We start from the raw sequence: 17,544 nt of genomic DNA, 5'->3' as shown, positions 1-17,544 counted from the left end.
GTTTCCCACTCACTGAGAATCTACTCAGGAGTTAATACTTAGCCTGGGGTTATGTTGGCTCCTGAGAAGAGCCCCATCTGCATTGTGGAACCTTATTGACGAGGGGCCCCAGGAACTAGTGCCTGCAAGGAAATCCCAGTGGAGTAATTCTAAGGGGGAACTGGAGAAGATGAACTGTGCCCTATGGCTCCAGCAGATTCTCAGAGATCTGTGAAGTTTGGGGGTTGATTTCCCTGTTACATCAATGGGAAGAAGAGTCAGATCCTGCCACCCCATCCCTCTCCCCCCTCCCAACTCCTGCTGTAAGTAAGAGCAAAATCAGTTTAGAGATCTTTGAAGTGTAACTGCTGCATTATGTGAGCGACTCACACTTAATAAAATAATTTTGATTGACAGCAGTTGTACCAAATCTGTTTGTACCATGATGGCTTATGCGCCAACTGGTTTACAGCACAAATCCATCCACAAAATGACATAAGGCTATTTACCAACTGAAGTAGGACACGTTTGTGACAAACAGCATTCGCCTTTCAGACACATACTGAAGTATATACTGAAGCTGAGGACAAATCACATTATGAGGGCCTTTGTGTGATCATAGTGCTGTTGTATATCCTACTTACTGTGTGATAAGAGGAACCTCTCTACCCACCATGCTGTTCTGAAGCCACTTATTGAGCTCAGCAAGAGGGCTGTTAACAAAAAGAAGATGTTTTCATAAGATGCCTATTTTTCTCTATTTTTATTCCATAATTATTTCCTTTCAAACGGTGTCATGTCCTGCTGAGAGGAGGTACTGATGGACACCTTTCTTGACACCTTTTACCCTCACTATCTGAAGATTTTGAATTGTACGGCGTTCAACCGGCCATATCACACTGTCTGTTTTCAAGCAGAACTCTCTGTTGACTTCCTGCCAGTTGGGAGCGGATTCTGATTTGAGAAGTTTTTGTTTAAAAATTGATGGCATGACAGGGTCCTGTAGCTGCTTCTACACACTTCACATTAGAAAAAGTTGAAAATAAGGTTGAATCAAATCTGCTGGTGACAGTGAAAACTTTGACCCACTTGAATTTAAGACGAGTCTTCCTGCATGTGGAACTTCCGTGAGTGTTTAGTTGTCTTGTTTCAACTTCTCATGGTGCGTAGACAAGCCTTCTGTCGTGGGGGTCCTCTCCCCGCTAGGGTGCCTCCTCCTGGCCACTCTGGGGATTAGCTCTTTCCAGGTACAACATCCCCTCCTGCTGTTGGCTGTACACCTGCTACCTCCCTCTCTCTCTCACCGTCTGCGATTCAGGGTGTTCTGTCTTTGTGACTTGGCCCTCCTGCCAGGTCACTGTGTTTTTCCCCCTCCAGAAGGTCTGCACCTTCTGAAACCTTACTACCTTTTCCTACACCCTCTCCACCTAGTTTTCCTTCTGTTTCCCTACTGTCCAGAGAGTGGCTACAGGCTCCCTCACTGAAGCCCCATTCTACTGCTAGCTTCGTGGCTTTATCCTAGGCCCACCTGTTCCTTCCAAGCTAGGTTCTGTCATTATTCAGGGGTTCCTTAGGCCAGTCAGTTCCCCTTAGCTGTGGTCTATCCAGTTAATTGGCCTTTCCTCAGTCTCCTTTAACCCCTGTGAACACCCCATCACACCTTCCTATACAACCTTTCTGCACAATAAACACAATTTACTGTATATATCATTCCTTGTTCTGTGTAGATAAAGCTATTGGTGTTTTGTTTTTCTGGTCAGTGGTTCTTGTGGTTGCATCCCTTATATAGTTTACCTCTTCTGGCAACATTCTTCACTCACAATCTCTGCCTATGTGTATGGATTTCATAGGGAGATATGGGTTGGGCTGGAGACAAACAGTGGCACAGTGGTGCCAAAATATCTTTGTGCTTAATGGTAGCAATGACACTAATGGTGTTGTCATAAATATAAAGGGAAGGGTAAACCCCTTTGAAATCCCTCCTGGCCAGGGGAAAACTCCTCTCACCTGTAAAGGGTTAAGAAGCTAAAGGTAACCTCTCTGGCACCTGACCAAAATGACCAATGAGGAGACAAGATACTTTCAAAAGCTGGGAGGAAGGAGAGAAACAAAGGGTCTCTGTCTGTCTATATGCTGTTTTTGCCGGGGATAGACCAGGAATGGAGTCTTAGAACTTTTAGTAAGTAATCTAGCTAGGTACATGTTAGATTATGATTTCTTTAAATGGCTGAGAAAAGAATTGTGCTGAATAGAATAACTATTTCTGTCTGTGTATCTTTTTTGTAACTTAAGGTTTTGCCTAGAGGGATTCTCTATGTTTTGAATCTAATTACCCTGTAAGATATCTACTATCCTGATTTTACAGAGGGGATTTCTTTACTTCTATTTACTCCTATTTCTATTAAAAGTCTTCTTGTAAGAAAACTGAATGCTTTTTCATTGTTCTCAGATCCAAGGGTTTGGGTCTGTGGTCACCTATGCAAATTGGTGAGGCTTTTTACCCAACATTTCCCAGGAAAGGGGGGGGTGCAAGTGTTGGGAGGATTGTTCATTGTTCTTAAGATCCAAGGGTCTGGGTCTGTAGTCACCTAGGCAAATTGGTGAGGCTTTTTACCAAACCTTGTCCAGGAAGTGGGGTGCAAGGTTCTGGGAAGTATTTTGGGGGGAAAGACGTTTCCAAACAGCTCTTCCCCAGTAACCAGTATTTGTTTGGTGGTGGTAGCGGCCAATCCAAGGACAAAGGGTGGAATATTTTGTACCTTGGAGAAGTTTTGACCTAAGCTGGTAAAGATAAGCTTAGGAGGTTTTTCATGCAGGTCCCCACATCTGTACCCTAGAGTTCAGAGTGGGGGAGGAACCTTGACAGGTGTTTTGACCTGCCTCTCTCAAATTTTACATACAGTTCCAAGAGTCTGAACAAGAGAGTTCTAGTGTTGTTGATGAAGAAGGAACAAAATTGCTCTCATCTGAAATGTGAAAAGAGGTGTTTCTTCACTGCTTTGTGAAAATGTCACCGTGCTTCTCTGCGGTCTGTCCTTGAGAATTATCCAATTTCTTATTTTAATCTCTTACCCTGACTTTCCTGGAAAGTATTCAGTCCCAAAACTTGCTTAATTCTCATATGTGTGTATATACATATTTTTGATGAAGAATGCCTTGAAACTCTAATTAGGGCTGCTTGAATCCAAAGCAGTTTACATATCACAGGCTTACATAGCTATCAAACAGTTGCTTTCCCTTTTTCTCGTTCAACTGACACTTTCATTTTCTCTGCATATTATGAGGGCCAAGCAGTGATGTGTCTTGACTCCTGAGGCTTCATACCATTCCATATCAAAAAGAGGATTAGAAATAGTTTTAGCTATCAAGTGAGTTGTTAAGTTTGTCTTCCATGGAGTCTACACTTTCAAATGGCCTCTTTATTGAATTTAAAATAGCTTTCTTTCTTGACTTTGTTTAAATTAAATGGACAGTTTTCATTACAGTCTGCAGAGTTCCCAGCTACAACATATGGTTTTCATATAGGAATAGAGGGTGAAGGGCTCAGTACCGTTTGTTGTGCTGACCCACTGTTCAATTATCTAAGAGGAGACTGGCATGTCAGAAACTGAATGTCTGCTAAAAACAAAAACTCAGACACCAATTAATTTCTCTTCTGAGATCTCTTTACTTAACCATTTGTGTTACTATTTATGTATAAAAGTAAATGGGTAAATAAAAAGGTAACAGTGTTAACAACATTGACTTCCTTGGGGAATGCCTGCAGAATGAATATGACAGCCTACATACAGAAACCAGTCCTTAGTGGGGGCCAAGCCCAGACTTTCAGGAATGATTTGTTTGTGGCAGTGTGGCAAGAGAGTGGTATTCAGACTTCTCAGCCTGGGGGGGAGGGACGCTATTCTCCCTCAAGTGCTCCTTCCCCAAAATCAATTAATCAATTAGTGAGACTCACCTAAAATCAATCATCCATCCATCCATCACTTATATGGCCTCCATAACCATAGTATCTGAATGCTTCACAGTCATTAACGTATTTATCTGCACAACTCCCCTGTGAGGTAGGGACTGTATTATCCCCATTTTACAGACAGAGAACTGAGGCACACAGACTAAGTCATTTACCCAAAGTCAGATGGGAAAACTGTGGCACAACAAGGAACTGAACCTGATCTCCCAAGCCCTAATCACTGGGCCATCGTTATTTTCAATTAATTGGGGTACCGCTCCCCCAAAATTAGTTGCTGCTGCCTTCTATTTTTTGTGAGACTGCTGCTGCTGCTCCTCTTCCAAATGCTCCCTCTTGTAGGATCCCAGGTCCTCTTGCACCACCTGCTGTGGTGGTTGCCTGCTGCCCTTGCCCTCCCACACTTGTGAAGACTACCTGGTGCCAGCTGCCTGCTTTCTTAGTACCACTTCCCCTCCTCTTAAAGAAGCAGCCACTCAGAGGCTCTTCATTCCGCTCCACTCCTGGAAAAGAAGTGATCAGGAAATAAATCTTCACTTCATAGTCAAATACAAATAGTTCCTCCTTAACACAGACACCCTAGGGGGTTAAGAATTTAGAACCCAGAGGAGCAGAGGCTGGACCCTTCTTTCCTGTACTAGGCACTCTCCAGATACTGAGAAGGGACAGTCCCTGCCCTGAGGTGCTTACAGTCTAAGGACAGTAGACAGAAGTATGGAGAAAAGGAACAAAAAATGAGCAAATTCTGTGTAGGTTAATGAGTCATGGTAGGCAGGCAACACAGCGCAACATCTAAAACACAGGCCTCTCTCGTTTGATGTAAAGGGTAACTACTTCCTCTGTAATTTTGTGCCAGGTTGTTACAGTCACTGGGAGAGCTACTAGAAGGTGACCTGCTGAAACACACCACAGGCTTGTCTACTGCAGTGTGGACTACGGAGGTGTGAATTGCAGAGTGCACCAAAAATGTGCACTCTTATTGCCTATCGTAGACACTGGTGTGAGAACTAAAAGGTACCAAGTTGGCATTCCTGTAGTCCTGTTAGAAAGAGGACTATGTTAATGTGAACTGGGAACCTTTTAGTTTGCACCAGCAGCATCCACATGGGGCAGTTGGAGCACAACATTTTGGTGCGCACTACAGTTCACATCCCTTTGACAGCACGGCGCCACAGTGTAGACAAAGCCTAAGTAGATATTGGCGAGAAGTACCTCGTCCTTTACTGTGGGTACACAAAAGCCGTGGTGCTGACTAGATTCGTTGCTATGACAAGGGGCTCTTTCCATTCTGTTCCCCATTTACTGAGGGGATTCCTTCACAGGGGGTTAGTCAGGTTAAGAATCTTGATATTACTTTTGACTTTATCCATGTGTCAGATATTGAGATGTACCCATCGTCCCCTTCAGCACAATTTGTTCAAACTATTTCCTTTATTATCCTTGTGAGGAGAAGTTTGTCTAGGCACCACTTTTTATAAGGGTTCCCTACCTAGGTCAGCAGCAGGGCCTGAACCTGGACAGTCAGGACTGCAGCACAGACCTCTACCACTTGATGTAAGGGAGTAAACTCTATCAGATAGTTGCAATTGTAGGCTGTTGTCCTCTAGTAGACCAGCCACGACAGGGGACAACATGACACTTATTGAATTAGTGTAGGTTAAGACTAAACTAAAACCTAGGTGTGAAAGAAGCCACTTCTTGTCCTCTAGTTTCAATGGTTACTTTTGTCTTACTGAGGCAATTGCTGTTCTTCTTACATTATTTTTACAGGTATATATCTTGTATTGTTTTCCTTTCTCATAATATGTAAAAATTGTAAGAAATACAAATGTTATGGCTCAGATTTTCAGTTTAAAATCTGATAGTTTTTGCCAGTACTCTCCCTTCCACCAGTATGGGTATGTGGGAAGCAGAAAGAGGTTGTTCTCTATAATCAGTATTTCTGCTTTTCTCTCAGGGGAACTTTTGTTACTATTTTTTTATGCAGTCTTAAACTTTGCCCATCACAGCTGTTACGTTTTCTTCTGAGGACTAGACAAATTGGCATTTCCCTCATGAAAAAACCAATAAAGCAAATGTTCAGTATTTCAAAAATCATGCAATCAAATCTCAAAATGACAGTCAAAAAGAAACCCCAACTATAGTAAGCCACTGTACTGTAGAATGTATCAGTTGAAATATATGTATTCAGGACTTTAAAATATTGATGTTAATACATAGATTTATGAGTGGATAGGTGTAAATTGTCAATACAGCATGGACATTTTCAAATTCAGCTTGGTATAAGCGACTGTAATTCCAACATAATAGCTTGTTGACACTCTTATTCCTCATTACTACTCTACTCTTTGACTTATTTATACCTGCTCTTAGAGGGTATATAAATCCAGAGGGTTAAGCGAAACAGGAACAAGGCACTCTTATTCTACAGTAAGGTGTCATCTCATGGAGTTAATCAGAAACAGTTAACTTCATATTTAGACAAGCCCTTACACCACGTATACATTTGTCCCTTAATGGCACTCTCTAAAAAAACTTATTTTAGGCTAATATGGTCTCTTTTGGGACTGATGCCTCGATGAAGCATCAGTGACTAGGAAGCCATCCTGGTTCTTTTTATGCATCTGTGTTATTTAATGACTGTTTTGAACACACATTGTGCAAAGAAAAGTTGTCTAAATGAATAGAAAATGGTTGAACATATGTTATTTTCACATCATGAAACTACCACTCATGCAATTTAAACATTCTTTGGAATGGATAAACCAAACTGATGCTCATGGCATATTATAAGAAAAAAAAAAGATCGGCACTGCCATACGTCTTTCTTGTCATTCAAAACCTCAGGCAGTAAGGTATTTTTCATGTGCAACTTTTCTAAAAGACATACAGTTTGTCCTTCAGTACAAACCAATGAAGAGTCACATTAGCTGCGTGTGGTTAGCTTGAATTCTTCGAGTGATGATCCCCATGTGTATTCCACTTGTGGGTACATATGCACACCCCATGTGCCTGAGTCTGGAATTTTCTGCAAGCAGTGTCCATTGGCCTACACATATACTTTACCTCATGCACTGACCCAAAGGCCTAAAAGAGTGGTATGGAACAATGCCCTTCCAGTTCCTTCTTACCACCGCATAGTCTGAGTAGGAATCTTTGATGTCCTCAGCTCCTTTCTCCTGTGTTATTTCTGTAAATATATTGTAAATTGTTTCACTATTTTTCTAAGATAGTGTTATTAGATAGTTATTTCCCCCTTTCACCACCACCCTCAGGGTTGTCCCCACTGTGAAGGCTGGGATTATGCCCAGAGTTCCAGGGTTCAAAAACTCTGTTTCTTGCCCTTGCTCCTTTTCTGTGAGTGCTGAAAATCAACACGGCCTCTAGTGCCTGGGTGAGGCCCTCATCTCCGCCAAATGCAACATCTGCCACTCCTTTCCCCCGAGAACTCATGGGGGTCTGGAATTGAGGTTTAGGAAACATGATGGAGAAGGCAATGAGACCTTTTTGTTCGAGCTAAGGTACTTTATAAAGGGGGTCAGGGTGGGGTGGTTTTTTTTTTCACACCCCAGAGCGACAAATTTTTTATTGACAAAAGTGCTAGTGTAGACAAAGCCTCGGTCCGCACCAGAGGTCACACCAGTATAGCTAGGTGGTAAAAAGAATCACATCCCTCTCCGAAATAGATACACCATTAATACTCAAGTGTAGACTGTGTCCTAGGGTTAGCATCTGGCCCTCAGAATGCTTAATAGACTAAATAATTACGGCAATTTTTTCTGTAATTGGGGGCAAAGCAGTTTCCTGTTCCTGAGATGCAGGAGTTAATGAGAGGCAGCTGTGTCTTGTGTGTTTCTTGGTATCTGTAGTCCATGAAGGAATCTCTCAACATTTATTTAATAAAATATTGATCCTGCAGAGAAAGCCTTAAATTAAAGTGATTGCCCACTGTCAACTTTATCATTCACATAGCATCCCAAGAAGACAGCCATGGAATTATTGTGTCCCACACTCATTGATCTTGCACCCTTTTTTCCCCTGCTGCAGGGAAACATAATCATTTGTCTTTTAATGTATTACTCTCCAAAACCCATTGACAGCAAAGAAGTGTTCTTTGAAGTAAACAAAAATGGGATCTTTATTAACGTATTTGTTGCCTGCAAAGGATTTTGGCCAAGATTTAAAAAAACGGGGGCTTAAAGTTAGGGGCCTAAGTCCTTACTTAAGCACTGAAACAAATAGCCTGATTTTTCAAAAGTGCTAAGCACCCAGCAGCTCCCACAGAAGTTGGACTTGTAGCTCTAGAAATATTGAAACATCGGAGAAGTTAATGAGGAACCAGTGCATCAAAGTGAGGTTGATGAGTTATGTCTTCAACTCAAGTAAAATGTTGACCTATAGAGAAAAGTAGGAACAACGTTTAAAGGATCACAGAAGTCTGTTGGAGCTGTTGGGTGCACAGCCCTTCTTGAAAATCAAGTCACTTATTTAAACATTTAAAACTGGATTTAGGCCTCGAACTTTAGGCCACTGCTTTTGTTAATAATATCTTGACCTTTGTGTGTCCTTTCCATTTATTAAGAAGAGCAGGCATCCCATTTTACAGCCATATTTTGCATGTTAGATAATTTGTCTTTTGTTGTATACTTGAGAGTTCACAGGAATGAAGATTCTTGAGGAAAACACCTAATATTATGTCTCATAGTTCTGCTGCTTCCTAGTTTTTTCTTTAACCTTGTTGTTCATTTTTTGTTTGTTTTTTTGTTTTTGTTTTTAAATTCTTTACCATAGTTGGTAAAAGCATTTGGGCAACTAGTTTCTGGGTTTTAATTTTCTCTTGATACTTTTTAGCAGTAACTGGACATATGATTTAAGGTGAAAACGTCATTTATTGGGCAGATAAAAGGATTCTTATAACAGTAGCTTGTAATTATCTTGACAATTATTTTTACACAGTTTCTCAGCATTTTTAAAGAAGTGGATTGTGTGACTTTCCTGATGTATTATTATCAATGAGAAAAAGGTTCATGAATGAATTTTCTTAACATGACATTGTGTAATATACATGAAAATGAATAGCATGCTCTGTTTACTGTTTACATTTCAAACAACTTCTCTTAATAAGAAAAAGATTCCAGATGTCTCTAGCCAGAGGGAAGTATACAGTATGTAGCCTAATAAAATAGCATATTTGAGAGAGGGGGTGGTAAGTGATGTATATAGGCAAATGGTCTGAATTTAAACACTAGTCAGCACCAGGGCTTTATGTTAGATGAGTGAATTTCACATGTGAAATATTAACTTTGAACATTATAAAAACATTTCCTTATGGCCAGGAGAAGCTCAGGAAGTCTTGTCTTTCTGAGTCATCTTTAAAACTTTTCCTTTTTCATTTAATTTTTATTAGATTTTTTTAAATGAAATAAACATAAAAGTATTAAAAACATAAACCATAAAAAGTTAAATGCAAAGCAGAAATATAACAATGTGAATATAAAAACCAGACACTTTTCTTCAAACATATAATGAAAAAAAACCTCCCTCTCTGGCCTCATTTTCCTGAGTCTCTCTACGCAGTGTTTCTCATTCAGAATACATTTCCCCCCAGTAACAGTTTCAGACTTAACTCTCTTTATGGGCTCCCTCTTAGGTGATGCCTACGCTTATGGCAGGAAGTAGAGTACATATTTCACGCCCTCCCAGCACAGGTGTACATAGCAGTGTAGATGGTGAGGCACTGCTCTGGCACTGCCAGAGCCTTTCCTCGCCACAATAAAAGGCTCTGGCAGCTTTTCCGGAGCCTTTCGCTGCCATGTGTAACTACACACCACAGTGTGGATGCAACCTTATTTTCACTGTGGCATGTAGTTACCCATACCGTAGACACCGCCACCAGAGTAGGCAAGGCCTGTATTGCCTTGAAACCCAGGCTCCTCACCCACATTCCATTTATGTGTGGCTGGATAGGTAAGCATTTTCGGGCACTCCTAGCACCTGATCCAAAGCCTGTTGAAGCAAACAGGAGTCTCCATAAATTTTGGATCAGACCCCCCTAGATACTTCTGTGGTGATTTTTGATTCAGTGGCATCAATACTCCAATAAACTCTGCTAGTGTTGCTGAAAAGATATGGAAGCTGCTTATCCAGAACCCTTGAGAACCTTGTAAAATGTTCAGTTTTGCGGATCTACTTAAAACCTACTATGGCTGCAAATGTACTCAAGCTTGTCCTCCCAACTTACCCTTACTGTCAGGCAAAAGATTTAAGAAATGTTCTCAAGCTGATTCAGTGGCATTTCCCCTCTTTTTCTGAGAGAAATTTGAGGTATAGCCCAGAGTATAGCACAAAGCGCTTTTATGAAGTGAGAGACATAGAAAATTGCTTGCTTTGTGCTCAGAGGTGATGAGTGGATAACAGCTCTTCCGAGATTCTCAGGACATTTGAGAAAGGAAAAAAATTAAGGTAACCATCAAGAACATCAGCTAGAGTTCAAGGAAATAGAGGTCACAGAAGTTGTGTGACGCAAGATATTGCTCCTGCTTCCACTGAAGTCAATTCTAAGGCTCCCATTGGCTTCAGTAGAAGCAAGTGCAGGCCCAAAATAGATAAAATTAGTGAAAGAAATACTTTATTAACAAATTAAAACATTACCTGTGTTCTTACATGTCTTTTTTTCCCCTTCTTCTTCAGTACTCTGCCTCATTGCCCATGAGGACCCCAACTAGTAGAGTTAAGGGCTTGACAAAAAAGGAACTCTTCATACAGCATCTTCAAATGCCAGATGTTTATCCCATGGTGACTGCAAGCTTATATGTGTTGGGATATTGTATTTCTTTCCCTATATCTTTTTCCTGCTCCCAAGGAAGCATGCGTGTCACAGATCTGTCCAATTATCAAGTACTTCTGAAGCAGAGAGAAGCCAGGCAATGCCAGTTCTCTGGAACTTCAAAGAGCTCAAAGTTTCCATCTTCAACATTTTGTTTATTCATCAGAAGCAAATTAGATCAATGTAAAGATCAGCTGCAGCATCAATATAAGAGCTGCCCTACATACATGCTATCTACTGTCCAAGAGAAATAATGTATCTTCTCTGAGGCTGACATTGAAATGACATTGTAATCTCCGCCATCTGTCTTCCTTCTCTAGATGTTAATGAATGTGCAGTAGTAAATGGAGGCTGCCAGCAGAGCTGTGTTAACACTCCAGACTCCTTCTATTGCATATGCGATATGGGATACAGACTCCATGCTGATGGACGCACCTGCCTAGGTAAGTAAATATTACACCTAGCTTGAGGCTTATTTCAGGGAAAAGAGAGTTACAAGTGTGGGAAAACAGGGTGTGTTATTTTCTATAGTAAAATTGGGAAAAAAATACAAACAATTACAGACTTTTCCAACATTGAGTTCTGTTCTCTAACCTAACCAATGATGGATATTTTGCTGTACGTAATAACCGCACGATAAGCAGAGATATCACCTCAGGCTCTGACCCTGTGAGATTTTACAAATTGTGTCATGAAAGCTGAGGGAGAGAAGTAGAGCATGTCAAGCAAGAGGGTGTCATTAGCCATGCTGAAAGCCACAAAGAGGTCAGGAGGATGATGTGGAAGTAGAAGTTCTAAGATACGGACAAGAGGTCATTAATGACTGGTGAAAGCAGGTCTAATGAAGTAGAGTGGGCAGAGAAGTTGGAGGAGATCAAGGCTTGACTTGGAGGAGAGGAACTCAAGGCAACAGTTGTAAACTGCCCACTAGATGAGTTTGAAGGGAGAGAGGGTGGTAGCTGGAGAAACAGCTGGTGTTGAAGGTTGTTTTTTTGAGTAAGGTGGCGGATCCTTTCCACGGGGTAAGAATTATTTAGATACTGCCTCAAAGGTCCATTTTGACTTATGGTGAGTGCATAAATCACCAGCCTTCCCCCTGCACCCACTCCCTCTTCCTTAACTTCTCCTTTGTTATGAATTTTTATGTTAAAAATAGGTCAGCATTTAAATATTTCTCAAGGTACCAGGTTCTGTATGTTTGTTTGGGTTTTGTTTAAAATCTTATCCACAGAACATATTGGGATAAATGCATGATGCACACAGAACTCGTAATCATGGCCACATGCTGCAGTATTTATTTTGTGCTGAACCTTTAACTCACGGAGTAGAGGTCTGTGCTTCTGGAGCTAAGTGCATTCCGTGATGTCGTTTAGTTGGTTGATAGTGCTGTACACCTTTGATCGAGTATGGATAGTTCTTTATTCCCACTGTAGCCATAGCTCCCTCAAACTCCTCAATCTGTTCCTCACTCAGAGTGTAGCTGCCTCACTCTCTAAACACCCTTGAGAGAATTCTGCACCAAAAAATTTAAAATTCTATGCACAGTATTTTAAAATTCTACAAAATTCTGTATATTTTATTTGTCAAAATAACACAATATAATCGCACCAGTTTCAATTATTTTGGTAATTTATTTCAAAATACAGTCAGAAAGTATGTCTGTAACAATACAAACAACAACAAAAATTCTCTCAAGAGGAGAAAGTTAAAGAAAACCCTACGTTGACCCAGTTCCTGTTTCTCTATTATGCTTTTGGTGGGTGCCTCAGTCTGGGTGTGCCAGCAGGGCACATCTTGGGGGAAAACTCTTCCCCTGTGGTCTCTGACACCCACACCTCCTACTCCGCAAAGCCCAGCTGTAGGGTAGCCCCATCCCAGATATCGCACCACCTTCCTCCCAGAGCCCAGCCATGGGACACGCCCCTCCTCCCCCCCCCCCCCCGCATTGCCAGAGAACCCATACCCCTACCCCCCAGGGATCCAGAGAAAAACAGCGTGATGCTGGGACCCGGTTTGTACAGAGTTTCCTGCATGCTTCCTCCTTCCTTCAGGACATGCTGGGAGCCACAGCTGCCCGGCACCCTCCACCTTCCCTTTCCCCCCTGTATTTGGGATCTAGAGAGATATGGTCTGCTGAGTCCAGCGGCCCCTAGAGTTGGACAGCAGCTCTGCAGCACCAATTCTTCAGGGAAATATGAAATTCTGTGCAGAACATTAATTCTGCACAAATTCTTCGTGGAGCACTGGTGCAGAATTCCCACAGGAGTGTCTAAAACTGTCCTTGAACAGCTACATTTCACTCCTAGACCAACTCCTTGATCTGCTGCAGTCCTGCTGGTGATGAAGATATAACACTCAACTCAAGTGTGTAAGACTTTGCTTTGCTCAGCCAACAAAATCAGTGTTGTACTACTGGGTACAAGAGCCAGAGTTTTAAAAAAGAAAAGGCTACAGACAAAGCACATTGCTTTTTGTTTAACCTATTCCTAAAAACCCCAGATTATAGGTTACTTCTACTACTACTAAAGTTTATATGTGAATTTAGTGATTGTGCAAGTTGTCTCAATGGTGCCCTGATTATTACAGTTATTACTGGCAGAGTGTGGGCAGTAGCAGTGCTGTCTTCCACACACACTGCATTACTCAACTCTGACCTGGAGGGGTCATATCTTGGGAAAGGGGATGGGTGATTCTCCAAGGCCTTTGCTTCTCTGCTCAGACTGTGGTAGGGGGTTCCAGTTGTGATGACAGTTTTTACTGAATCCTGCCCACTAGGAACTGGCCTGACACTACCAAACTCTATTCATGTAGACCAGTGGTTCTCAACCAGGGACATGTGTAACCCTTGGGGTATGCAGAGATCTTCCGGGGGTACGTCAACTCATCTAGATCAGTATTTATCAACCTGGGGATCATGACCCCAGGGGAGTCTCAGGATAGGTTTAAGGGGGGGATCAGAAGTGCAGGGCCGGCATTATGTGGTGGCAATTCCCCAGGGCCCCATGCCACAGGGGTCTCCCACGAAGCTAAGTTATATGCTTCAGCCTCAGGCAGCAGGGCTCGGGCTTCAGACTCCTGAAAGGGACAGAGTAGTCGAGACAGATTGAAAACCACTGACTTACGCCACCAAACAGTACCAGATAGCAAGTTTTGGTCACAAGAATGAAGTCTTTATTTATTTATAATCATGTTTATTATGGTAGTGCCTATTAGGTAGTACAATGACACTTAGACCTCAGGTTTCAGAATAGCAGCCGTGTTAGTCTGTATTCGCAAAAAGAAAAGGAGTACTAGTGGCACCTTAGAGACTAACCAATTTATTTGAGCATAAGCTTTCGTGAGCTACAGCTCACTTCATCGGATCCGATGAAGTGAGCTGTAGCTCACGAAAGTTTATGTTCAGATAAATTGGTTAGTCTCTAAGGTGCCACTATAGTACTCCTTTCCTTAGACGTCAGTGGGTCAGGAGCCAAATTAGCGATCATTGTTACCCAAAAGAGCCACAATAGTGTGAATTCATTGTTTCATTTACTATTTATTAGTCTCACAGCAAAAGTACTGACCAATTGGGTAGTAATGTAGTAAAAGCATCCTGATTGTTTAATAAATTAGGTTGGTTAATAATTAAATCACACAGTGTTTTAATATCATGTGCTGCAAAGAGCCACGGGAGACACATTAAAGAAGGGAAGGGGCTGGAAGAGACTGGAAATCAAGAGGGAGAGTGTGGAGCAAACATCCAGTCTGCAGAAGGGAGAGAATGTTCAGAGTGAAACTGCAGAAAGCAATCTGATGGCCGGAGCCATTTTTGGCCAGAAAACACTAATTTGTGGAAACCGCAGGAATGTATCCCTGCTTAAGCTATTCCTGAAGCTGCTGTGCCAGCTTCAGTCTGTGGTGGTTTCCTCCCCACAGTATCTTTGCCAAAGGCCACATGGCTGAGGGAAGAAAGGATGCTGCTTTTTAATTTAAGAATCTTAAAATGGTGTATTATTTCTGATTGACAGTTGTCATAAATATAAAGGGAAGGGTAACAACCTTTATGTATGCAGTAACATAAAATCCCTCCTGGCCAGATGTACTGAATCCCATTACCTGTAAGGAGTTAAGAAGCTCAAATAACCTGGTTGGCACCCGACCACAAGGACCAATAAGGAAAGAAGATACTTTCAAATCTGGGGGGCGTGGGGAGGTTTTGTTTGTGCTCTCTTTGTTTGTTTCCTCTCTGGATGGAGAGAGACCAGGCAGGTAAAAAATCTCCTGAAAACATACCTAAAATGATCCATCTAATGTTACAAAAATTGTAAGTAAGGGCAAGGAAATGCGTTAGATTATCTTTTGTTTTAGCTTGTGAATTTTCCCTATGCTAAGACGTAATTTCATTCCTGTTTTGTAACTGGGAAGTAGAGTCAGAGGGGAATCTCTGTGTTTTAAATCTTTTTATTTACTCTGTAAAGTTACCTTCCATCCTGATTTTACAGGTGTGATTCTCTTACTATTTTTTATCAATAAAATTCTTCTTTTAAGAACCTGATTGATTTTCAGTGTCCTAAAAACCAAGGGGTTTGGTCTTTGCTCACATTGTAACCAATTGGTTAGTATATTATTCTCAAGCCTCCCCAGGAAAGGGGGTGAAGGGTGTTGGAGGAATATTTTGGGGGAATAGGGGCTCCAAGTGACCCTTTTCCTGATTTTTTATCTAAATCACTTGGTGGTGGCAGCAATACCATCCAAGGACAAGGAGAGGATTTTTGCCTTGGGGAAGTTTTTAACCTAAGCTGGTAGAAATAAGCTTCCCCACAATAAGGTCCCCACATCTGTACCCCAGAGTTGGGAGGGAACCCTGACAACAACTAGCACTTGAGGGACAAGGTGGGTGAAGGAATATCTTTGATTGTTCCAACTTCTGTTGGTGAAATCCCATATCCTGGGGCCAACACTGCAAACTAGCAATTAACATGTGCTTGCCTCCCAGGGTGCGCTTGCTTATTTATTTATTTAATGTTTTGAAAAAAGAAAAGGAGTACTTGTGGCACCTTAGAGACTAACCAATTTATTAGAGCATAAGCTTTCGTGAGCTACAGCGAAAGCTTATGCTCTAATAAATTGGTTAGTCTCTAAGGTGCCACAAGTACTCCTTTTCTTTTTGCGAATACAGACTAACACGGCTGTTACTCTGAAACCTGTCATTAATGTTTTGAATGAATGGTAACAACTGTGTCCTTACTTTCTTCACAAGGATTAGGCGAAAGGCAGATTGACTTCAGCTGTGAGGCTGAGTGGGCATATAAACGAGTGCAAAATTTAGTCCTCAGGCTGGGGGGGGAGAGTCCAAATCCTCCTCTCAGTTTTACTGGCATGAATCCACTGATTATAGCACAGAGCTTCTGCTGTTTTAGACTGATGTGAACGAGAGCACAATGTGCACCCACATCTCATCTGGTGGAAGTGAATGCAATATCAAGTTTTACATTTGTGAAAGGATTAGCAGATCCTGGTTTTCTTACCTTGGATGCTGTTTACTAAAAGAGATCCGTAGTTCCATGTCATGCTAAAAAAATAAAAAGATATTTCCCTTGTATCTCAAGGGAAATTACCACACAAGTCCAATAGCAGTAGTCAAACTTGGTAAAAAGGATTAAAATGTTTTGTAAAGCTACACATTTAGGGAAGAAAACAGTTCTGTTTGTTTTAATTGCTTTAAATCCCATTTAATGTCTAGTTAATATGAGAAAAACAGCCCAATTAGGTATGATTGTGTCACATCTGGTGAATTCATTCACGCATAATCTTTTCTTCCTTTCACTTCATCCATTCAGTCACTTGGATATGCTTTAAGAATAGCTAAATGTGGTGTTGGTCGTTTCTAGTATTTGGAGCAATACATTTATTGGCATAACTAGAACAAACACAAACTATACCATTATTCAGGATGTGGGAGGATTTTTTTTAAATAAAAAACTAGTCCTTTTAGCTCCATTGTGGGTTTATACACAATCAAAGAGTTCAACATTTTGGGGAGTTAAAAGCAATTCAAAGCAAGGAGATGTTTAAATCATATCTTGGCTCATTTGTTTGGAGACTAGGGGAACGGGTAAGGGAAATGCAGCATGTTCAAGAAACCAAACTCACCAATATATGGGAAATAACTGTCCAGATTTGGCTGGAACCATTGGTATTTTTCAGTGAATGAAGGGAAGGTAGCCAAATCCAGTGCTCATACTAGGGTGAACCAAGGGTATCCCCACTGAAGTCAATTGGGTTACTTCTGAATTATAGCACTGTGAGCACAGAATTTGGCCCATAGTGGTGAAGCAACTTCAGACTCGAGATGGATAAACTGCTTTGGGAAAAAAGAGAGATGATAATGCCCAGAAAGAAATGACAAATATTCAAATGACCTGGCCCATGTGCTTGACCTTTTTCATTTACTTACTGTGAACAACTTGCAATCATGTTTTCTACTAACACAAATAACCACAGATGGCAAGTTTCCAATCCTCCCCAATTCAAAGAAATTGAACTTTAATCCACACATGCAAGTATTGTGACAAAAGTATTCAAATCTTATTTTGAATGCTATATTCAGTTCTGGTTATCTTCTCTCAAAAATGATACAGATAAATACTGAAGAGTCCAGAGATGAATGACAAGAATGATCAGTAGCATGGAGAGAGATACATATGAAAAGACAGGGTCATAATATACTCATAATAAAGCTATGAAAAGATTAGAACTGTTTAGTTTCAACTGTTTAGACAGGATAAAAAAT

The 17,544-nt window shown here is 41.2% G+C and overlaps 1 protein-coding gene across 8 annotated transcripts in view; it reads left to right on the top strand.

Annotated features, from left to right (window-relative positions):
- The window catches only part of LOC140917185 (uncharacterized), a 305,274-nt gene that overhangs the window by 202,934 nt on the left and 84,796 nt on the right, over positions 1–17,544 (top strand). For all 8 annotated transcript variants that reach the window (XM_073359429.2, XM_073359432.2, XM_073359433.2 and 5 more), the window contains one exon: positions 11,093–11,215. In XM_073359429.2, the coding sequence (XP_073215530.1) occupies positions 11,093–11,215 (123 nt within the window). The remainder of the gene's footprint in view (positions 1–11,092; positions 11,216–17,544) is intronic.

This window comes from Lepidochelys kempii, chromosome 9 (genome assembly GCF_965140285.1).
Source record: "Lepidochelys kempii isolate rLepKem1 chromosome 9, rLepKem1.hap1, whole genome shotgun sequence".
In the NCBI taxonomy this organism is placed as follows: Eukaryota; Metazoa; Chordata; order Testudines; family Cheloniidae; genus Lepidochelys; species Lepidochelys kempii.
This window is presented reverse-complemented; position numbering and strand designations above follow the sequence as displayed.